The 15,974-nt window shown below is 41.2% G+C and overlaps 1 protein-coding gene across 4 annotated transcripts in view; it reads right to left on the reverse strand.

Moving 5' to 3' along the window:
• PTPN22 (protein tyrosine phosphatase non-receptor type 22) overlaps positions 1-15,673 on the reverse strand; it is a 59,470-nt gene extending 43,797 nt beyond the window's left edge. For 2 of the 4 annotated variants that reach the window (XM_042998226.1, XM_042998228.1), the window contains exons 1-5: positions 15,118-15,673; positions 2,847-2,955; positions 2,505-2,581; positions 2,251-2,346; positions 1,781-1,819 (exon numbers count right to left, since the gene is read on the reverse strand). In XM_042998226.1, the coding sequence (XP_042854160.1) occupies positions 1,781-1,819; positions 2,251-2,346; positions 2,505-2,581; positions 2,847-2,955; positions 15,118-15,204 (408 nt within the window). In that variant the 5' untranslated portion in view covers positions 15,205-15,673. The remainder of the gene's footprint in view (positions 1-1,780; positions 1,820-2,250; positions 2,347-2,504; positions 2,582-2,846; positions 2,956-15,117) is intronic. The other 2 variants (XM_007076355.3, XM_042998227.1) reach the window with 2 other exon arrangements.
• Between the last annotated feature and the right edge of the window lie 301 nt (positions 15,674-15,974).

Genomic DNA, 15,974 nt, shown 5'->3' on the forward strand with positions numbered 1-15,974 from the left:
AATGTAATGATTTCCCTCCATATATTCTAGTCTCTCCTAGGTAACAAAACCCACTCTCAATGAGAGAGACACAGGTTCTGTGTCCTTCACCTTACGTTAGCAATGTCCTACCCCCTTGGGCTTCGCCCCCAACATCATGGTGGTCTGGAATCTCCAAGGACGGGGAAAACACTAAAGGATATATAAATTACAGACTTCCTAGAAGTCTGAAAAAGTAGAAATAGGGATCTGGCATTTTCAGTACAGTAGTTCCCCCCCCCCCCCCCGCCCCGTTCACAGCTTTGCTTTCCATGGTTACAGTTACCAGTTTCAGCCTTTCGGGTACCTACCGTCTGGGACGTATTGTTGGCAATACTAAGTATTGTAGTAGCCTAACCCTACATCACAAACACCTACGTCATTTCCTTTGTGTCAGCATCTGATCGTCTCACATCATCATCAGAAGAAGGGTGAGTACAGTACAATAAGATATTTTGAGAAAGAAAGAGACCACATTCACACAACTTATAGTACATTGCTTCAATTGTCCTATTTTATTATTGTTGTTGTTAATCTCCTAACATGCCTAGTTTACAAGTTAAACTTCATAGGTATGTACGTATAGGAAAAAATATGGTGCATGTACAGTTCGTTACTGTTGTTGGTGTCAGGCATTCACTGGGGGTCTTGGAGCATATCCCACGCGAATAAGGAGGGGACTGCTCTATTTCGAAAGGATTAACAGAAATCACCTCTACTAAAACAAAGCTGCACGAGCGAAGTGAAACCCCAAATTCCTTGGTTTTCACTGAACTGTGAATGTCAACAGTAGGTAAGATAGGTGCTCTCCAATGGAAACAAGATGTGAGCTACACACTCAATTTTAAGTTTTCTAATAGCCACGTTCAAAAATCAAAAATGAAATTGATTTTAATAATATATCTTAGTCCGATCAAAACACATGTAATCCGGATAAAACAGATATTAGATATTTGACATTTCTTATCTCAGTCTTCAGACCCCGGTGTGCATTTTATATTTACAGTACATCTCAATTAATCCACTAAATTTTCATCGGAACATTTAATTTCCATTTAGAGTTCATAAAATTTATAGGTGAAAAAGATTCACGTACCTAAGTTGTTCAAATCATGCTTAAAGTTCTCCAATCACTGAATTGGAACACTGAGTTTTTAAATTTAAACTCATTAAAATAATAAAATAAAGTTAAATTAAATTAAATAGTTCCTTGGGTACGTTAGCTATGTTTCAACTGCTTGATAGCCACATGCAGCTAGTGGATGTCATGTTGTTGGACAGCACAGGGTTAGAAGTGCTGACTGCCATTTAAGATGCTTGATTAATAAAAATGGGAAGATGAATTGTTACTTTAAAAGCATACCTTCTTTTTACTTAAAAAATATAGAGCCTGGGCAAATGGACAAAAGGAGTTCTTAGAGGTAAATAAAAAATACTTGAGAGTCATTTGGCATTCCCAAACTGAAAGCTAGCAAGATGAGAATAATTTTTTTTAATGTTTATTTCTTTTTGAGAGAGAATGCAAGCGGGGGAGGGGCGGAGAGAGAGGGAGACACAGAATCTGAAGCAGGTTCCAGGCTCTGAGCTGTCAGCACAGAGCCTGACTCAGGGCTCAAACTCACAGACCGTGAGATCATGACCTGAGCCGAAGTCGGACACTTAACTGACTGAGCCACGCAGGCATCCCAGAATAATTTTTACGTAGGCACACTTAAGGCAAGTTCTGCAACCAAGTTTCCCCCTTCTCTTTCCTTTAACTCACCTTCCCCATCTCAAACTCCATGCACGCCATAACAATGATCTGAGGGGATGAAATAAATAGAAACCTGAGCGTTGATACAGTTAGAAAAAGCAGTTAACACACGGGTCCCAGAGTCATTGTTTTTTCTGGTTTTTTTTTCTTGTTATTGAACAAAAAAAGAAAACAGAAATCTTGATAAATTTTAAAATATTGCTCCTACCCTTCTTTCTGTCCTTACTTCCCTTTTCTCTATTCAAATCGGTAAATTCTTGTTAACAAATGAGCCTGTCAAGATGAGAACTTTCATTTCCTTGAGTAAAGGTGACTTTGTGATTTTGACAAAAATGTGCCTGAACACTGAAATTTTAGCGACTGACCCAAAAAGGCACTGATTTTAATACAAAGGAAACCTCAGTCACATACCCTGATACCCTCCTCCCTCCATCTCTAAAAACTAGAGAATATAGTAACAAAAGCATTTCTGCCCTTACCAGGACACTGTATTCCCAAATCATCCTCCAGAAGTCCAGGAGAGTTGTAGACAAAGGTCCCTGGGTGGCTATATAAGCTTTGGGTCCATAAACTCCCTAAAGGGGAACAGAAATTATATGGGATGACTACAGATAATATCCTTTTCTTCTTGTTTAGAATCCCCTCCACCTCTTTCTTAGGTACCTAAAGAAATATGGTCTAGTATCCCGACCCCTTTTAAGGTACCTAGAAGACTATAGAATATGGGGTGTACCTTAATGAAGTTGGCATTGATGTAGTTGGAATCTTCATCCGAGGTTATCAGAGACAGCTCTACTAAGCTATGATCATCTATAATACGAAAGATGGACATATTAGAACTAAAAGGACTTAGAGGACTTACCGTAAGTCAGAAACTAGCATGTGAATAGTGGCTGTGCAAAAGTGTTTGATGAGTGAGTGAGTGAGTGAGTGAATGTTCTTTTGTGGTTGTATAGAGTACAAACTCATTTGTCAAAGCATTGTCCCAGGATTGGGAACAGCAGGCAATGGGTAAAACCAGGAATGACTGAATTTGGGAGAAGGTACAAATTTATAGGGAGAAACAAAAACTTACAGGGCAAGATATCCTTGTATCTGTTTTTCTTGATATTCTTGGGTCTCTCAGCCACAGTTGTAGGATAGGTTTTGTCTGCCTTGTACTTAGTGGATTGTCTTTTCAGCCACTGTAATAAAATTCCAAAAATTAAATCTTCCTAGAGAAAAGAGGTAAGAATCTCTCTCTGTAGAGACCTTTCCTTCTCTTTTGCCCAAACAGTCCGCTTTTGCCCTTGTAGCATCTTCTAGAACTACGTCCAATTCAGGACAGAGCCCCTGAGCATAAGGTCAGCAGACTTCAGTTTGGAGAAGTGAAAAGATCACACTTAACTGCAGCTGAGCCACAAATAGCTAAAACCTAGAGGTGAAACTAGTGAATATTTTAAAAGCCAATGCCTTTTTGAAAACAAACTATATGCTCCACACAAACGTCAAATATTAAAAGTTTACCTTCTCTACGGCTACTACAGGGCTACTTTAAGTAGAAATGGAGCTTAAGCCAAATAAAATCTCTCTATATATATAGCAAAATTTCAAAAGCAGTCTTTTTTTTTTAATATATATATATATATGACCCAAACTGCAAGCTGACCCCTCAAACAAACAACAATCTTAACGACGACTGTGAGATCATGAGCTGAGCTGAAATCAAGAGTCGGACGCTTAACTGACTGAGCCACCCAGGCACCCCGAGTGGAAATCTTTTATAGCCTCCCATGTGCCTGTGGCATGTCCTTAGTTAAATTCACAGTCATGAGATCAAGCCCTGCAGAGCCCTCCACACCCAGCGGGGAGCCTGCTTAAGATTCTCTCCCTCTCCTTCTGCCCCTCCACCCCACACGTGCAAGCTCTCAAAAAAAAAAAAAAAAAAAAAAAAATTTTTTTTTTAATTTCCACTCAAGTTACACCAACTTTTTCAGCTGTCTCTGCTCTTATCCACTAAAGAATGCTCACTTTCAGGCTGCCACTGATTCCAGAGCTGCTGAAAAGATGTCAAGTCCCAGAACTGCTCCTTTTCAAAATCTCCAGAACTGAGCCCGTGCATCGACAGTGCCTGTTACACTGTTTCTCCTTGTTTGTTTTGTTTTGCCTGCTTGTGGAATGTTTTCTCGGGAGAATGCTAGAAGCAAAAATCCCTTTTCTTGGTAAGATGCACCTCTGTTAATTTGGTGAAATGTCACAGATAAAGATTGTGTGTGTGAGACATTGTGTATTTGCGTGCACACATGCGCACGTGCGTTCATCAGCCTGTGCTAGTTTCGCTCCTTTGATTGCCGCCTTCAACAATGGAACAGGATGACTTTTTCTTCCCACTCATTCCTCCTCCGGCAGTCATCCTGCTGGATGACTTAAGGCGACCATGCTCTTTTAGCAAAACATCACATAGGAAATGCCTATGGAATGGCTAATTTGGTAAGTGTGAAAGTCGGGTTTTGTCGTTTTTTGTTTGTTTTTTGTTTTGTTTTGTTTTTAGATATCTTACCTTGAGCTCAGACCGCTGTGAAGGCCTTTTTTAATTCCCCCACTCTCCCTACCAGACCCAGGGGCTCGAAACCCCCAACAGAGAACAAAACAGAGCGGAAGTAGGATGGAAGAACTGATCCACCTCACCAGAAAAGGAGGAGCCTTGAGAGTAGACAGCAAAAGGGTATAAAAGAGAAAGTATGGCCATGGGGGTGGGTTGGAGTTGAGGGAGAAAGGGTTGGTCAAAAGCAGAAGGCATTTCTCTGCCAACCGCAACGCTGGGATATGCATTCACAGTACCAACAAGAGAAATCGGGGGAAAGTTGCTGAGAGAACAAGAAATGGGGCCAGCATCCCTCCTGGGCCCTGATTGGTTGAAACGCATGACCAACGAGATTCTGTGTAAGCTTGATAAGCTTATAGTAAGTGCATTTGGTTTATGGTCTATACTATCCTTTTCCTTTCAAGACAGGAAAACTGAGGTCCTGGCCGTAAAAGTAGAAATCAGGACAGAGCCATTTTCAGGTACTTCTCATTGACTAGTAAGTTAATTACTAATAAATGGATTAGGGTCACTCCCAAAAGAGAACAGAAAGAAAAAGAAAAAGAAAGCACAAGACCAGAATATCTTTGCCTTGGAGGACTTCCTCATGGTATAGAAGACATAGCATAAGTTACATTTCAGAGCCGGATAAATCAAATCTGCCCCCACCACCCCCCGCTGTGCTAGATGAGAGAGGGGGAATCAGGTTGGGCTGTCTCTCAAGGTAGTTCCCCAATGCCTACAACTACAAGTCAGTATGATCTATTCCAAGCCTCCAATCCGCTCCAGTTCGCCAGCCAAACATGTGGGGATTTGGCTGCTGTCCAATAGTCAGGTAAGTGAGCAGGCAGATAAGCAATAGCCAAAGTGGGGTGAGTAAACCAAGGAGATCAACTTTAGATACTTAAAATGTGAGGCTATGACAAAAAGTGTGATTAAAAAAGAAAAATCCTGGGAATAACCGAAAATGTGGAGTGAGAGGCTGGGTATAGAGTTGAGAGAAATTAGAAGTGATGCGATATATTTATTCTGGTGGTAGTGATGTGGGAAACAAAGACAGAAGGAAGTGGTGAATAAAATTAAATTTCCTTATTACCAGCAGCCCATGGACAAATACTTGAGGCGGGCACAGTGGAACATTTCTCTAGAAGCCTCCTACCGTCTTAATGTGCATGCTTTGCTAGAGGGAGAAACAATCTTAACCTGACAATAGCAAGGCCTCCGGGATCCTAGCAGATGAAAATACCTTTGGAAACTTCCCCTTGACTTTACCTCCCCCAACTCCCAAGTATATAATCAGTCACTCCTCACAATCCCAGGGTAGCTCTTTCTGTCCATGGGCCCTGTCCCCATGCTTTAATAAAATCACTTTTTTGCACCAAAGACATCTCAAGAATTCTTTCTTGGTCATCGGCTCTGGACCCCTACCACCACTCCAAAACCACATCAGTAGTAGCAAAAAAAAAAAAAAAAAAAAAAAAAAAATTCAACTTAATGTGCACAAAAGTGAAAAAATGCTGATAAGTGTGTTCAAGGGATAGGCTGTTTCACATAAATGAATCATTTTGATGAGGGAGCAGGGGGCGGGCTGAGGACAAAGTGCAAGCTAGTGCACCCCCCCCCCCAAGTGGAACGTGTGTGATATTTCTCAGGCACTCCTGGCTGCCCAAGGACAAAGGAAAGGAAAGACAAATGGCCAACTGATAGAGGTCCCAGTCATACAGGACATGGGTCTCCACCAGTTTACAAATATCTTAGCAAATTACAAGAAAAAGGCAATCTTGTCAATAGCTTAATCTCCAGAAGACTGTAGACTGTTTCCCGGAGCCCCAACATCACCCTCCCCTCCATAGTGATGTGGGGAACGAAGGCAAGGAGGAAACGGCAGGTAAAATTCAGTGTCCTTATAACCTGCAGCCCATTGGCAAATACTTGAGGCAAATACAGAGCAGAACTTTTCTGCAGGAACCCCCTACCGTCCTAATGTTAATGCCTTAGTGGAGGGAAAACAACCTGAGCTTGACAATAGCAAGGCCTCAGGTGTCTTAGGAAAGTCCTTCTTTAGCTTATGAAAGTCCTTCTGGAGGCTTCCCTTGTGACTTCACCTCCCCCAGCTCCATAGTGTAAAACCAGTCATTCTTCACAGCCCCAGCACAGCTCTTTCTGCCCACGGATCCTGTCCCCATGCTTTAATAAAATCACCTTTTTGCCCCAAAGACATCTCAAGAATTCTTTCTTGACTTCGGCTCCAGACCCCAAGAACCCCCCATCACCCCAAATCCTCATCAATTTCAATTCAACACATGTTTGTGCACTGGCTCCTACAGGAGGGACTATGTTCATGAGTGTATTTATTTATATACAAGTAAATATAGAAGTAGATATATTCAGTTCTAATGTATCCATGCCTTCTCTGGTCTATGATCAGTCTCCAGAAGTTGCTACTATATCAGTCTGACTTCTAGTGTATTCCAAACCAACATTGCCGTGGCCTTTAGAACTGGGTATGTTCTCTCTGTTAGGACTCATTGAATCCTTCATAGTTAATAAATATGTCTTTGTATTTGATGAATATAGTATTTACCTTTTTTGCAAATATACCTTATCCCTAAGAGACATAAAATTCACCCCCCCCTTTTTTTTCTTTTTATGTTTCAAATGGAATCAAACACTAAAGCAAAATTTTAAATACAGATTTCTTAAATAAAAAAGTAATGGCATATTCATTGAAGAAATTTTAGAATACAGAGAAGTAAAAAAAAATTCTAAAAATCACCTAATATCCCGCTCTACCCAGACTTAATCATTCTTAAGATTTTATATTACATTCCAATGTTTTATCTACCTGTGTAATAAAGATGGGATCACACTGTATATGGGGGTTTTCAACTTGCTCTTTTTACTTATGAATTTGTGTTATACGTTTTAAATGATGGCAGAGTATTCCATACTATGGAGTGTAATATAAATTACTTAACCTGTTCCTTTATATTATTGCACCTTTAAGTTGCTTCTGATCTTCCTAAACCATCGTTCTAAACAATATTTTTATAGGTAGCCAAAACCTATAAAAATATCTTTCCTTATTTCCTTCAGATGAATTCTCAGGAGTGGTCAAAGAATTTTCCCACTTAAAATTTTTTTTAATGTTTAATTATTTTTGAGAGACAGAGAGAGAGACAGAGTGCGAGTGGGAGGGGGGGCAGAGCAAGAAGGAGACACAGAATCCGAAGCAGGCTCCAGGCTCCAAGCTGTCAGCACAGAGCCTGATGTGGGGCTTGAACCCACGAACTTCAAGATCATGACCTGAGCTGAAGCCGGATGCTTAGCCGACTGAGCTACCCAGGTGCACCCAGAATTTGCCCACTTTAAAGGCTTTTGATCCATATTATCAAATACATACGAGATATGGTATACAAATTTTGCCTCCAGAAAGGTTACAACACCAATGCATATTTCTGAACTCTGACCAACATTAGGACTATAATGTTTTAAGTATAGATCCATCTGATAGGTTAAATGTTATTGGTTGTATTTTTTTAATGTTTATTTGTTTATTTTTGAGAGAGAGAAAGAGGGGTGAGGAGAGACAGAGAGGGAGACAGAATCCCAAGCAGGCTCCACGCTATCGGCACAGAGCCCAATGTGGGGCTCAAACTCACCAACTGTGAGATCATGACCTGAACCAAAATCAAGAGTCAGACATCAACTGACTGAGCCACCCAGATGCCCCTTTACACATGCTTTCTAAATGAAGATGCTTCAACTACCTCCAATGTAGTAAAGGAAAGGTACATCAAAGGAGTTTTAAACAAAGACATGCAGCAAATTGACCAGCATGTGATACATATAACCAAGCCTTGACCCATATTTAATACAATGGCTGGAGTGTACATATCATAAAACCACAATCAGTTGCAGTAACTGGCCAAAGGAAATGCCTATTAACTGTAATCTATCTGATAAAGAATGGGCTAATGGAAGTGGATGGTCCTCATTAAGCCTAAAAGACCAGTAAGATGCCCAACACTGTCACTGTTGTCCCTAGAATTGTCCAGGAAAGAGTGGTGGCCACTCCTGAGGGTTCAGACAAGGAGGTGGAGACCACACCATCACAGCTGAGGCCACCAAAATCATTCTGCTCAGCAGGCAACTTTCTGATTATGGTTGGCTTCTCACATAAGTTTTTCTCCAAACTATAGGATATGCTGTCAGTCAATGCAAACTTCTATTCTCACAGTGATTTGTCTCCTTGAAAAATTAATACATTGGCAATCTTGTTTCTGGTGGATTTCTTATGTATGCCTAATCCTGATGATCAACTCTGGGCATAGTAACAAAATTGAATTTTTAGACTTGCAAAACTAAAGCCAAGACACTGGATGGTGGTGATCCAAGGCAGTTCTTATGTGAGTACGTGACCTCGCTCAATGCAATGCACTCTGTGATCCCAACAGTTTGGTAATTGCATTTATTCGACCTTGATGGAATTCATGAAAAGTACTAGAAAAAAAAAATCAAGACCTGGCTACATCCAACAAAATGGATGGATTTTATAAATATAATGTAGAGTGAAAGAAAAAAAGGCCTTTAAAAAAGCCAAATACATATAACATGATTTCATTACATAGAGTTCCAAAACAGGTAAAATTAATCCCTACTGTTCAGTTTATATATCTATATCTATATCTATATCTATATCTATCTATCTATCTATATATCTTAAAGCTACTCAGAAAAACAAAGAAAATAATTCCACAGAGTAAGGCAAATATGATTTCACTTAGATGTGGAATCTTAAAAGACAAAACAACAAACAGCAACGAAAAGAGAAACAGACTCGTAAATATAAAGAGAAACTCGTGGTTGCCAGAGGAGAGGGGAGGAGGGGGATAGGCGAAATAGGTGAAGGGGATAAAAAATAAATACAAATCATCACCATTTCAGGGCAACACCTACCTCCACTCTGGCAGGGGTTGGCAGTGGGGGGTGAGGGAGATGTGGTCCAGGACACCCAAGGGATTTCTGAGGTGTAGGCAATGTTCTGTTTCTCTATTTGAGCGGAGCTCGTATGGATGCCTGCTTTATCACTAGTTGTTAAATTGCATATGTGTGTTTAAAGTACTTTTCTGTGTATATGTTATAGTCTATCATTTTTTTAAGTTTAAAAGGTTAAGACTAATGCACAAATTGGGGGCAATAGAGTCAGGGATCGGAGGAAGGGCTACTAGCACAGGCTCAACAGTTAGATAGCTTTATTTCAAATCCAAGTTCCACCACTTAATGCAGGGCATGACCTGAGGCAAGTTGTTTAACCTCTCTGTTCCTCAGGGTCTACTACTTGCCAAACGTGTGCCGGTGCCGGTCATTGAGGACACCAAGACAAGCAGAACCAAATGTGAGCCTCGCCTTTGTAGAGCTTCAGTCTAATGGGAGAGCAGACATTAATCGAATAAACACACTAATAGATGTCAAATTGAACTATGAAAAATGCTATGAGGCTGGGGGCAAAAAAAGGAACTTAAAAAAAATGACGGTGCTAATGAGAATGTGTTATGTATTTGATCTATTGGGAAGGTCAAGAGAGGCTTCTCTGAGGCAATGGTCGCCAAATTGAGATCTGAAAAATTATGAAGTGTTAATTAACTAGGTAAAGAGGAATATGGGGGAATATTTAAGGAGAGGCAACAGCATGTGTGCAAAGGCCCTGTGGCAGAAGCAGCATGACAAGGACAAGAAACTCAATATGCTGTAAGAACTGGAGAAGCACTTGAGGGCTGGTCCACGCAGGACTTTGTTAGCCATTGTAAAGGATTCTTCGGGAAGTAAATGAGGTTTTGTTTGTGAAACACATCAGCACAGAAGCTGGAACACAGTTCCGTGTGTTAGCTATTGTTGAAAGTGGATGAACAGAAAAGTTGTATGAGAAAATGCAGGTTGAAAATAACTGTGGAGTATGGAGCTGTGGAATCAGTACATTGTTCACCTAAAACTAATGTAACACCGTGTGTTCGCAATACTTCAATTAAAAAGAAAGAAAGAAAATGAAAAGAATGCTGAATATTTTTGAGGCTCTGAAAATTAACATAACAAAGTCTTATTTTACACTAATTAAATCAGAAGAAAAAAAAGCATGCTATGATGCAGTGTACAGGTTAAGAGGTTTTGGAATCACACAGGTTTCAATCCTGGCCTTGCCATTTTATGGGTTAAATGAAGATAATATTTTCCTCTTGGGGTTGTTGTAGTGATTAAGATCATATATGGTAAACCACTTATTGCCTAACATACAGTAGGCAGTCAAAAAGATTTATTTATCTTCTTTTATAGTTACTAAGACTAGGAAGGTGGTAGAGAAGATGATAAATTCAGACTTTGCAAATTAGAAGCGCTCTTCGAAAAATACATTTGGCTTTACTTAGCCAATTAGATGCTAATACTCTTTGACCCAGTAATGACACCTTTGTGGATCTAGCCCAGGATATAAACCAAAAGAAGGGGAAAATCACATGGACAAACATACTTGTGCATGTTATGTCAATAATTATGACAAATTAGGGGCGCCGGGGTGGCTCAGTCGGTTAAGCGTCCGACTTCGGCTCAGGTCACGATCTCGCGGTCCGTGAGTTCGAGCCCCGCATCGGGCTCTGTGCTGACAGCTCAGAGCCTGGAGCCTGTTTCAGATTCTGTGTCTCCCTCTCTCTCTCTGACCCTCCCCCGTTCATGCTCTGTCTCTCTCTGTCTCAAAAGTAAATAAACATTAAATAATAATAATAATAATTATGACAAATTAGAAATAATCTAAATGTCCAGTGTATGAAAAAATTAAATTACTTGGGTGCCTACTACATGTCAGGCATTTCATATATTTTCTCCATTTTCTTCACAGCAATTCTGCAATGTGACTATTTGTTCCCACTTTTTAACGACTTTGTTCAAGGTCACACAGCTAATGATAGAACCTGAATTCAAACTAAGGTGTATATGATTCCACAGTTGTTACAAATAGAGATGGTGGAGCAGGCCACTTGAACTTTAATCTCTGTTCCACCACTTACTAGCTACCTGGCCCTCAGCAAGTCAGTTGACCTCTCTGTCTCAGTTTCCTCCTCTATGAAATGGAAATAATAACAGTACCTTCCTCAATGGTTTAAATGAAGTGATACATAAAAGTGTTTACAACAATTTCTTTAAGAGCTATAGAAGTATTAGCTATTATTCAGAGTATTATGCTTCCATTACACCATGCTGCATCAGAAGCTGTAAATATAGATTTTAATTAACATGATAGTTTTTGTGTAACGTTATGTGAAAATATGAGAATACAAAATTGTATCTATGCTATAATGACAACAATGTAAAAGGCAGTATATAAGTGTATATAAGTATATAAGAACTAAGATTTCTACACCAAAAAGACTGTATTTGTTGGGATATTGGTACTATGGTGAATTTATTTTCTTTTAACTTGCAATAATATTGTTTCATAAGAGTAACAACAAGGTGTTTTTTTTTTAATTATGCTTAAGAAATTTTTTACGGGCGCACACGTGGGTCAGTCGGTTAAGTGTCTGACTCTTGATTTTGGTTCAGGTCATGATCTCACGGTTCATGGAATTGAGCCTTGAGTCCAGCTCTCCGCTAACAGTGCCAGAGCTGGCTTGGGATTCTCTCTGTCCCTCGCTCTCTCCCCCTCCCCCACTCACACACAGCTGGCCCCCTCTCTCTTTCTCTCTCTCTCTCATCCTCTCCTCTCGAAATAAATAAACATTTACAAATATAGAGGAATTATTAAGAATTTAAAAAAAAAGAAATTTTCAGTAGTGTGGTTGCATGCTTCTGTCTCTGCTGTGTGGAAACTATACTAACTGGGGACTTACCCTCAGGCTAGATCCTTTGAGGGGTTCGGTGTTACTGGCTGAAGCAAGACACTTATTGCACAAGGATTAATTTCCCAGTCTCTGAAATGATAGATCTGGATTCAGTTTCATGTCTATGGCTGAACAGCTGAGTGAGCTTAGGCCAATCACTTAACCTCTCAGAGCCTCAGTTTCCTCCTCTGAGAGGACATTCCTCATCATAGAGAACATAACTATGTCATGGGTTATGTTTTCTTTTTAATGAGTAGTAAATATGATAATGAATATGATGCTTCCTTGACACCCCACCAAGATTATCACAATTAAATATTTCCTAGAGTTATCAGCTGTTTAATGTTTGCCTCTCTAAGACATCCTCTGATGTCTTAGGAGATAAACCCCACCAAAGCATGGAGCACTGCATTGCATAGTGCAGCATCTAGCATAATGCTTTGCACATAGTAAGCTCTCAGTAAACACGTGGATGAATGCATGAAAACCTTATAGGAATGGTCTTGGCAGTTTCCACTACAGAAATGTGATCGGATTTAGTGTTGGCTCAGGAAAAGACTCACACAGCATGGTGTTGTCTTCAGCTGTCATAGCAAGGCTATGTGCTCTGCCCAGAGATACACAGCCAAGGGGGAAGTGTGGACCGAAATCCGAGCCACTGACCTGGCAGGGGGCAGGGGGCACAGATTGTCTACCTGGAACCAGAGATGACTTTCGGTAATTCCCACAAAGGAACCACCATTTAGGCTAGCAGTGGCCTTGGGTCACAGAATCAGGGATCCAACCTCAAAAACATCCAATCCTGGGAAAATACATTAAGGGGCTTAAGGTAGGAAGGGGGAAATGACCAGATGAAAAGTCCTTCAATTTAAAGACAGTATTTACCTTGTCCAAGCAAGCAAATAACCCATTCACCACTACCCAGCTCCCCCAAAAATGAATGTCTCTGGTATCTCAGCTGAACCTTTAGGTGGGGCTGAGGGCAAGACTCTGTTTTTCCACTGGAGGACATGAGTCAGTGAACAGTGAGGTTCTACTTAATCACCACCCAAAAACAAGGTCCTTAAAACCAAGAGCTAGAAAAGCAAGGAAGTGATTAATATAAAAGTCAGGATAGTGATTATTCCTTCGTCAGGGCAGGGTGGGGTGGGGGTGGGGATGGGGGTGGGGGTGGGGGTGGGGGGTAAGGAACCTGATGGAGAAGCCATATATAGAGGTTTTCCGGGGTCCGAAAATGTTCCATTCCTTGACCTCTGCGGTGGTTGCTTCATAATTATACCGACACATGCTCTATGTAATTTTCTAAATGTGTCTTATATTTTACAATTTCAAACAGCTGGAAAAAAATACAAACTATACAGTGTTTTTAAGCAGGGAAAAATGACCAGATTTGTATTATTAGAAGATCACTTGGCTGTTGAATGGAAAATTGATTGAAGGTGGGCCAAGGCTAGAGGCAGAGAAAACAGGAGGTGAGGTGGCTGCTATAACTTGGTGGGAGATTATAAAGACAGGCCAGGACCTCCCCCTTAACCTCCCTCCCTGGTGGCTCCGCTTAGAGGGACTCACACTGCCTGGCCAGTGGCACCGAGAGCACATTTTTCACAATGCCACAATATTATCCAAGTTGAGTTGACACAGGGGCTTCTGTCATAACATAGAATCACTGTCATGATATCTAATCACTCCCAACTTTACAGAGTGTTTTCACATCTGCCCTCCAGAACCAGAATGTTAGCTCCATGAGCACAGAGGCTTTGTCTTGTTCACGGCTATACCCTCAGTGCCTAGAACTGAATTTGATACACGGTGGGTGCTCACTACATATTACGGAATGAAGGAGCGCATTTAATTATCATTGATATTTAATCACCACGACAACCTGTGAGGACAGGTAGGCCACGAATGATCATCCCCATTTTGGAAGTTAGGAAACAAAGACTTGGGGAAACGAAGGAACAGATCAAAGAGCTGATAATTTGGTGGACAAGAGAATCGTGATTTGATTTCAGGTTTTCTGCTTCAACTCCCTTGTTCTTCCCACTCCTTCACAGCTGAAGAGCCGAGCCAAGCCTTCAAGTTCTTAAAGCCCTGAAACACCAGCTGGAAGGAAGTATTCCAAAATACATAATGCTATCAGATATCCTATGTCATCGGACATGCTGGGTACAGGATGAGCGAGGCCTGCCCAGGGCTCAACACCCATCACCACAGTCCCCTCAGAGGAGATGCAGGGTTCCCCTGGCAGATCAGATCCAGTCGGCCCTAGGCCAGCTGGCACCTGTATTTCCCCACATCCCTCACTTGTCTCTGCTCCTTATCCCATTCTACCCCTCCACGCAAGAGAAGCTTCCAAAGACCCTGTTATTTAACAGCAAAAACACGCATTCTCGTTTTTCTCCTTAGAAGAAAAGGAAAAGAAACAATAAAGAAATATGGCAGCAGGCAGTTTCGGTGCTCCTCAAGAGCCTTTGTCATCCGAGTGGGATTCCGTGGGGAGGCTAAAAACATAATGCTCCATGAGAAGTTAATCTTGGTTTCTTTCCTCTTAATGTTAATTAAAAGTAGTCATTTGAAGCAAAAACCACAACTCGGATACCTAGGGACTCCAGATGTTCAATTAATAGGAATGTTTATACACCTGGAATTATGTATGTCTTCCGTGGGAATCTTGGTCAAACTCCAAGAACCAGCAAACACAGTATTTAAAACAGGGTTTTGGACAGAATACTTAAAACACACAAACTGCTCAAGAAAGTCGAACTTTTAGGTCACCTTCCTCCCTTCTTCCCCTGCTGCAAGGCCTGATACTCACTTTATCCCAAGAGCAGTGTGGTCTACGAGAGTTGGACCATCCTAGTCAGTTAAACAGTCTGTGTAACCACCCTGAGAGTGTCACACGTAGGACTCACCAGAAATTCATTGGCAAACTCCTCTTTGTTAGATTTCCTGTTTTGGGCTTCATCCAGGAACTTCTGCAGAATTTCTCTTTGGTCCATGCTGCAGGGCAAGAGAAACTGTCTACCAGTGGGTTAAGAGAGGGCATGTCAAGTGGATGTCATGGCCGAGATACCACCAAGAAGCCACTGCTGCCTCCAGAGCAGAGCATGTTGAAGGCTGTGGTTAACTGACTTCATCACAAGCCCTAGAGGAAATTAGTACGCAACCAGCCTCTGTGGTCACACAACAAAGCCATCATCACTCCAGGGCCCTAGCGCCTTCCTTCTCGAGGAAGGAACCTGGTTACAATTCAAGTGCTAACAAACAAGAGGCTAACCAGAGCATAACACATGGCCTGCTTAGCTCTGACACTGTTCCACTCCAACATCTTTAAGTCAAATTCACCCTTTTTCTTGCTTCCTAGAGAAAAGGCAGAATTACAGGTCTTAGGAATGGGGTCTGCCTCTCCCCATTTCCTCAATGAACACAAAGGCCCTGTCGATCCTTTCTGTTTCCTCCTGTCCCAAATGAACTCAGCGAAGTTCAGTTAGGGTCCGAAAGGGAGACAGACACCGTTTGGAATTAAGACACCTTCTGCCTGCACTATTCTCCCCCAAAGTTTCTTGTCCATGCGATCTGTGGAAAATTACTGTTCATCAGAGAAGGCTTTTTTATTCAGCAATCTTATGTCTGCCATATACACCTCAAACTCTCTTTTGGATGAAGCAAAGTCAGCTGCTTCTGACAGTCTGTGTCTCTCCGTGGGCTGGGGAAGTGCTGACCTCCACTAAGGGAAGTGCTGTTGATTTCAGGACTGAGTATTGGTCTG

The sequence above is a fragment of the Panthera tigris genome, chromosome C1 (genome assembly GCF_018350195.1).
Source record: "Panthera tigris isolate Pti1 chromosome C1, P.tigris_Pti1_mat1.1, whole genome shotgun sequence".
NCBI classification, from domain to species: domain Eukaryota; kingdom Metazoa; phylum Chordata; class Mammalia; order Carnivora; family Felidae; genus Panthera; species Panthera tigris.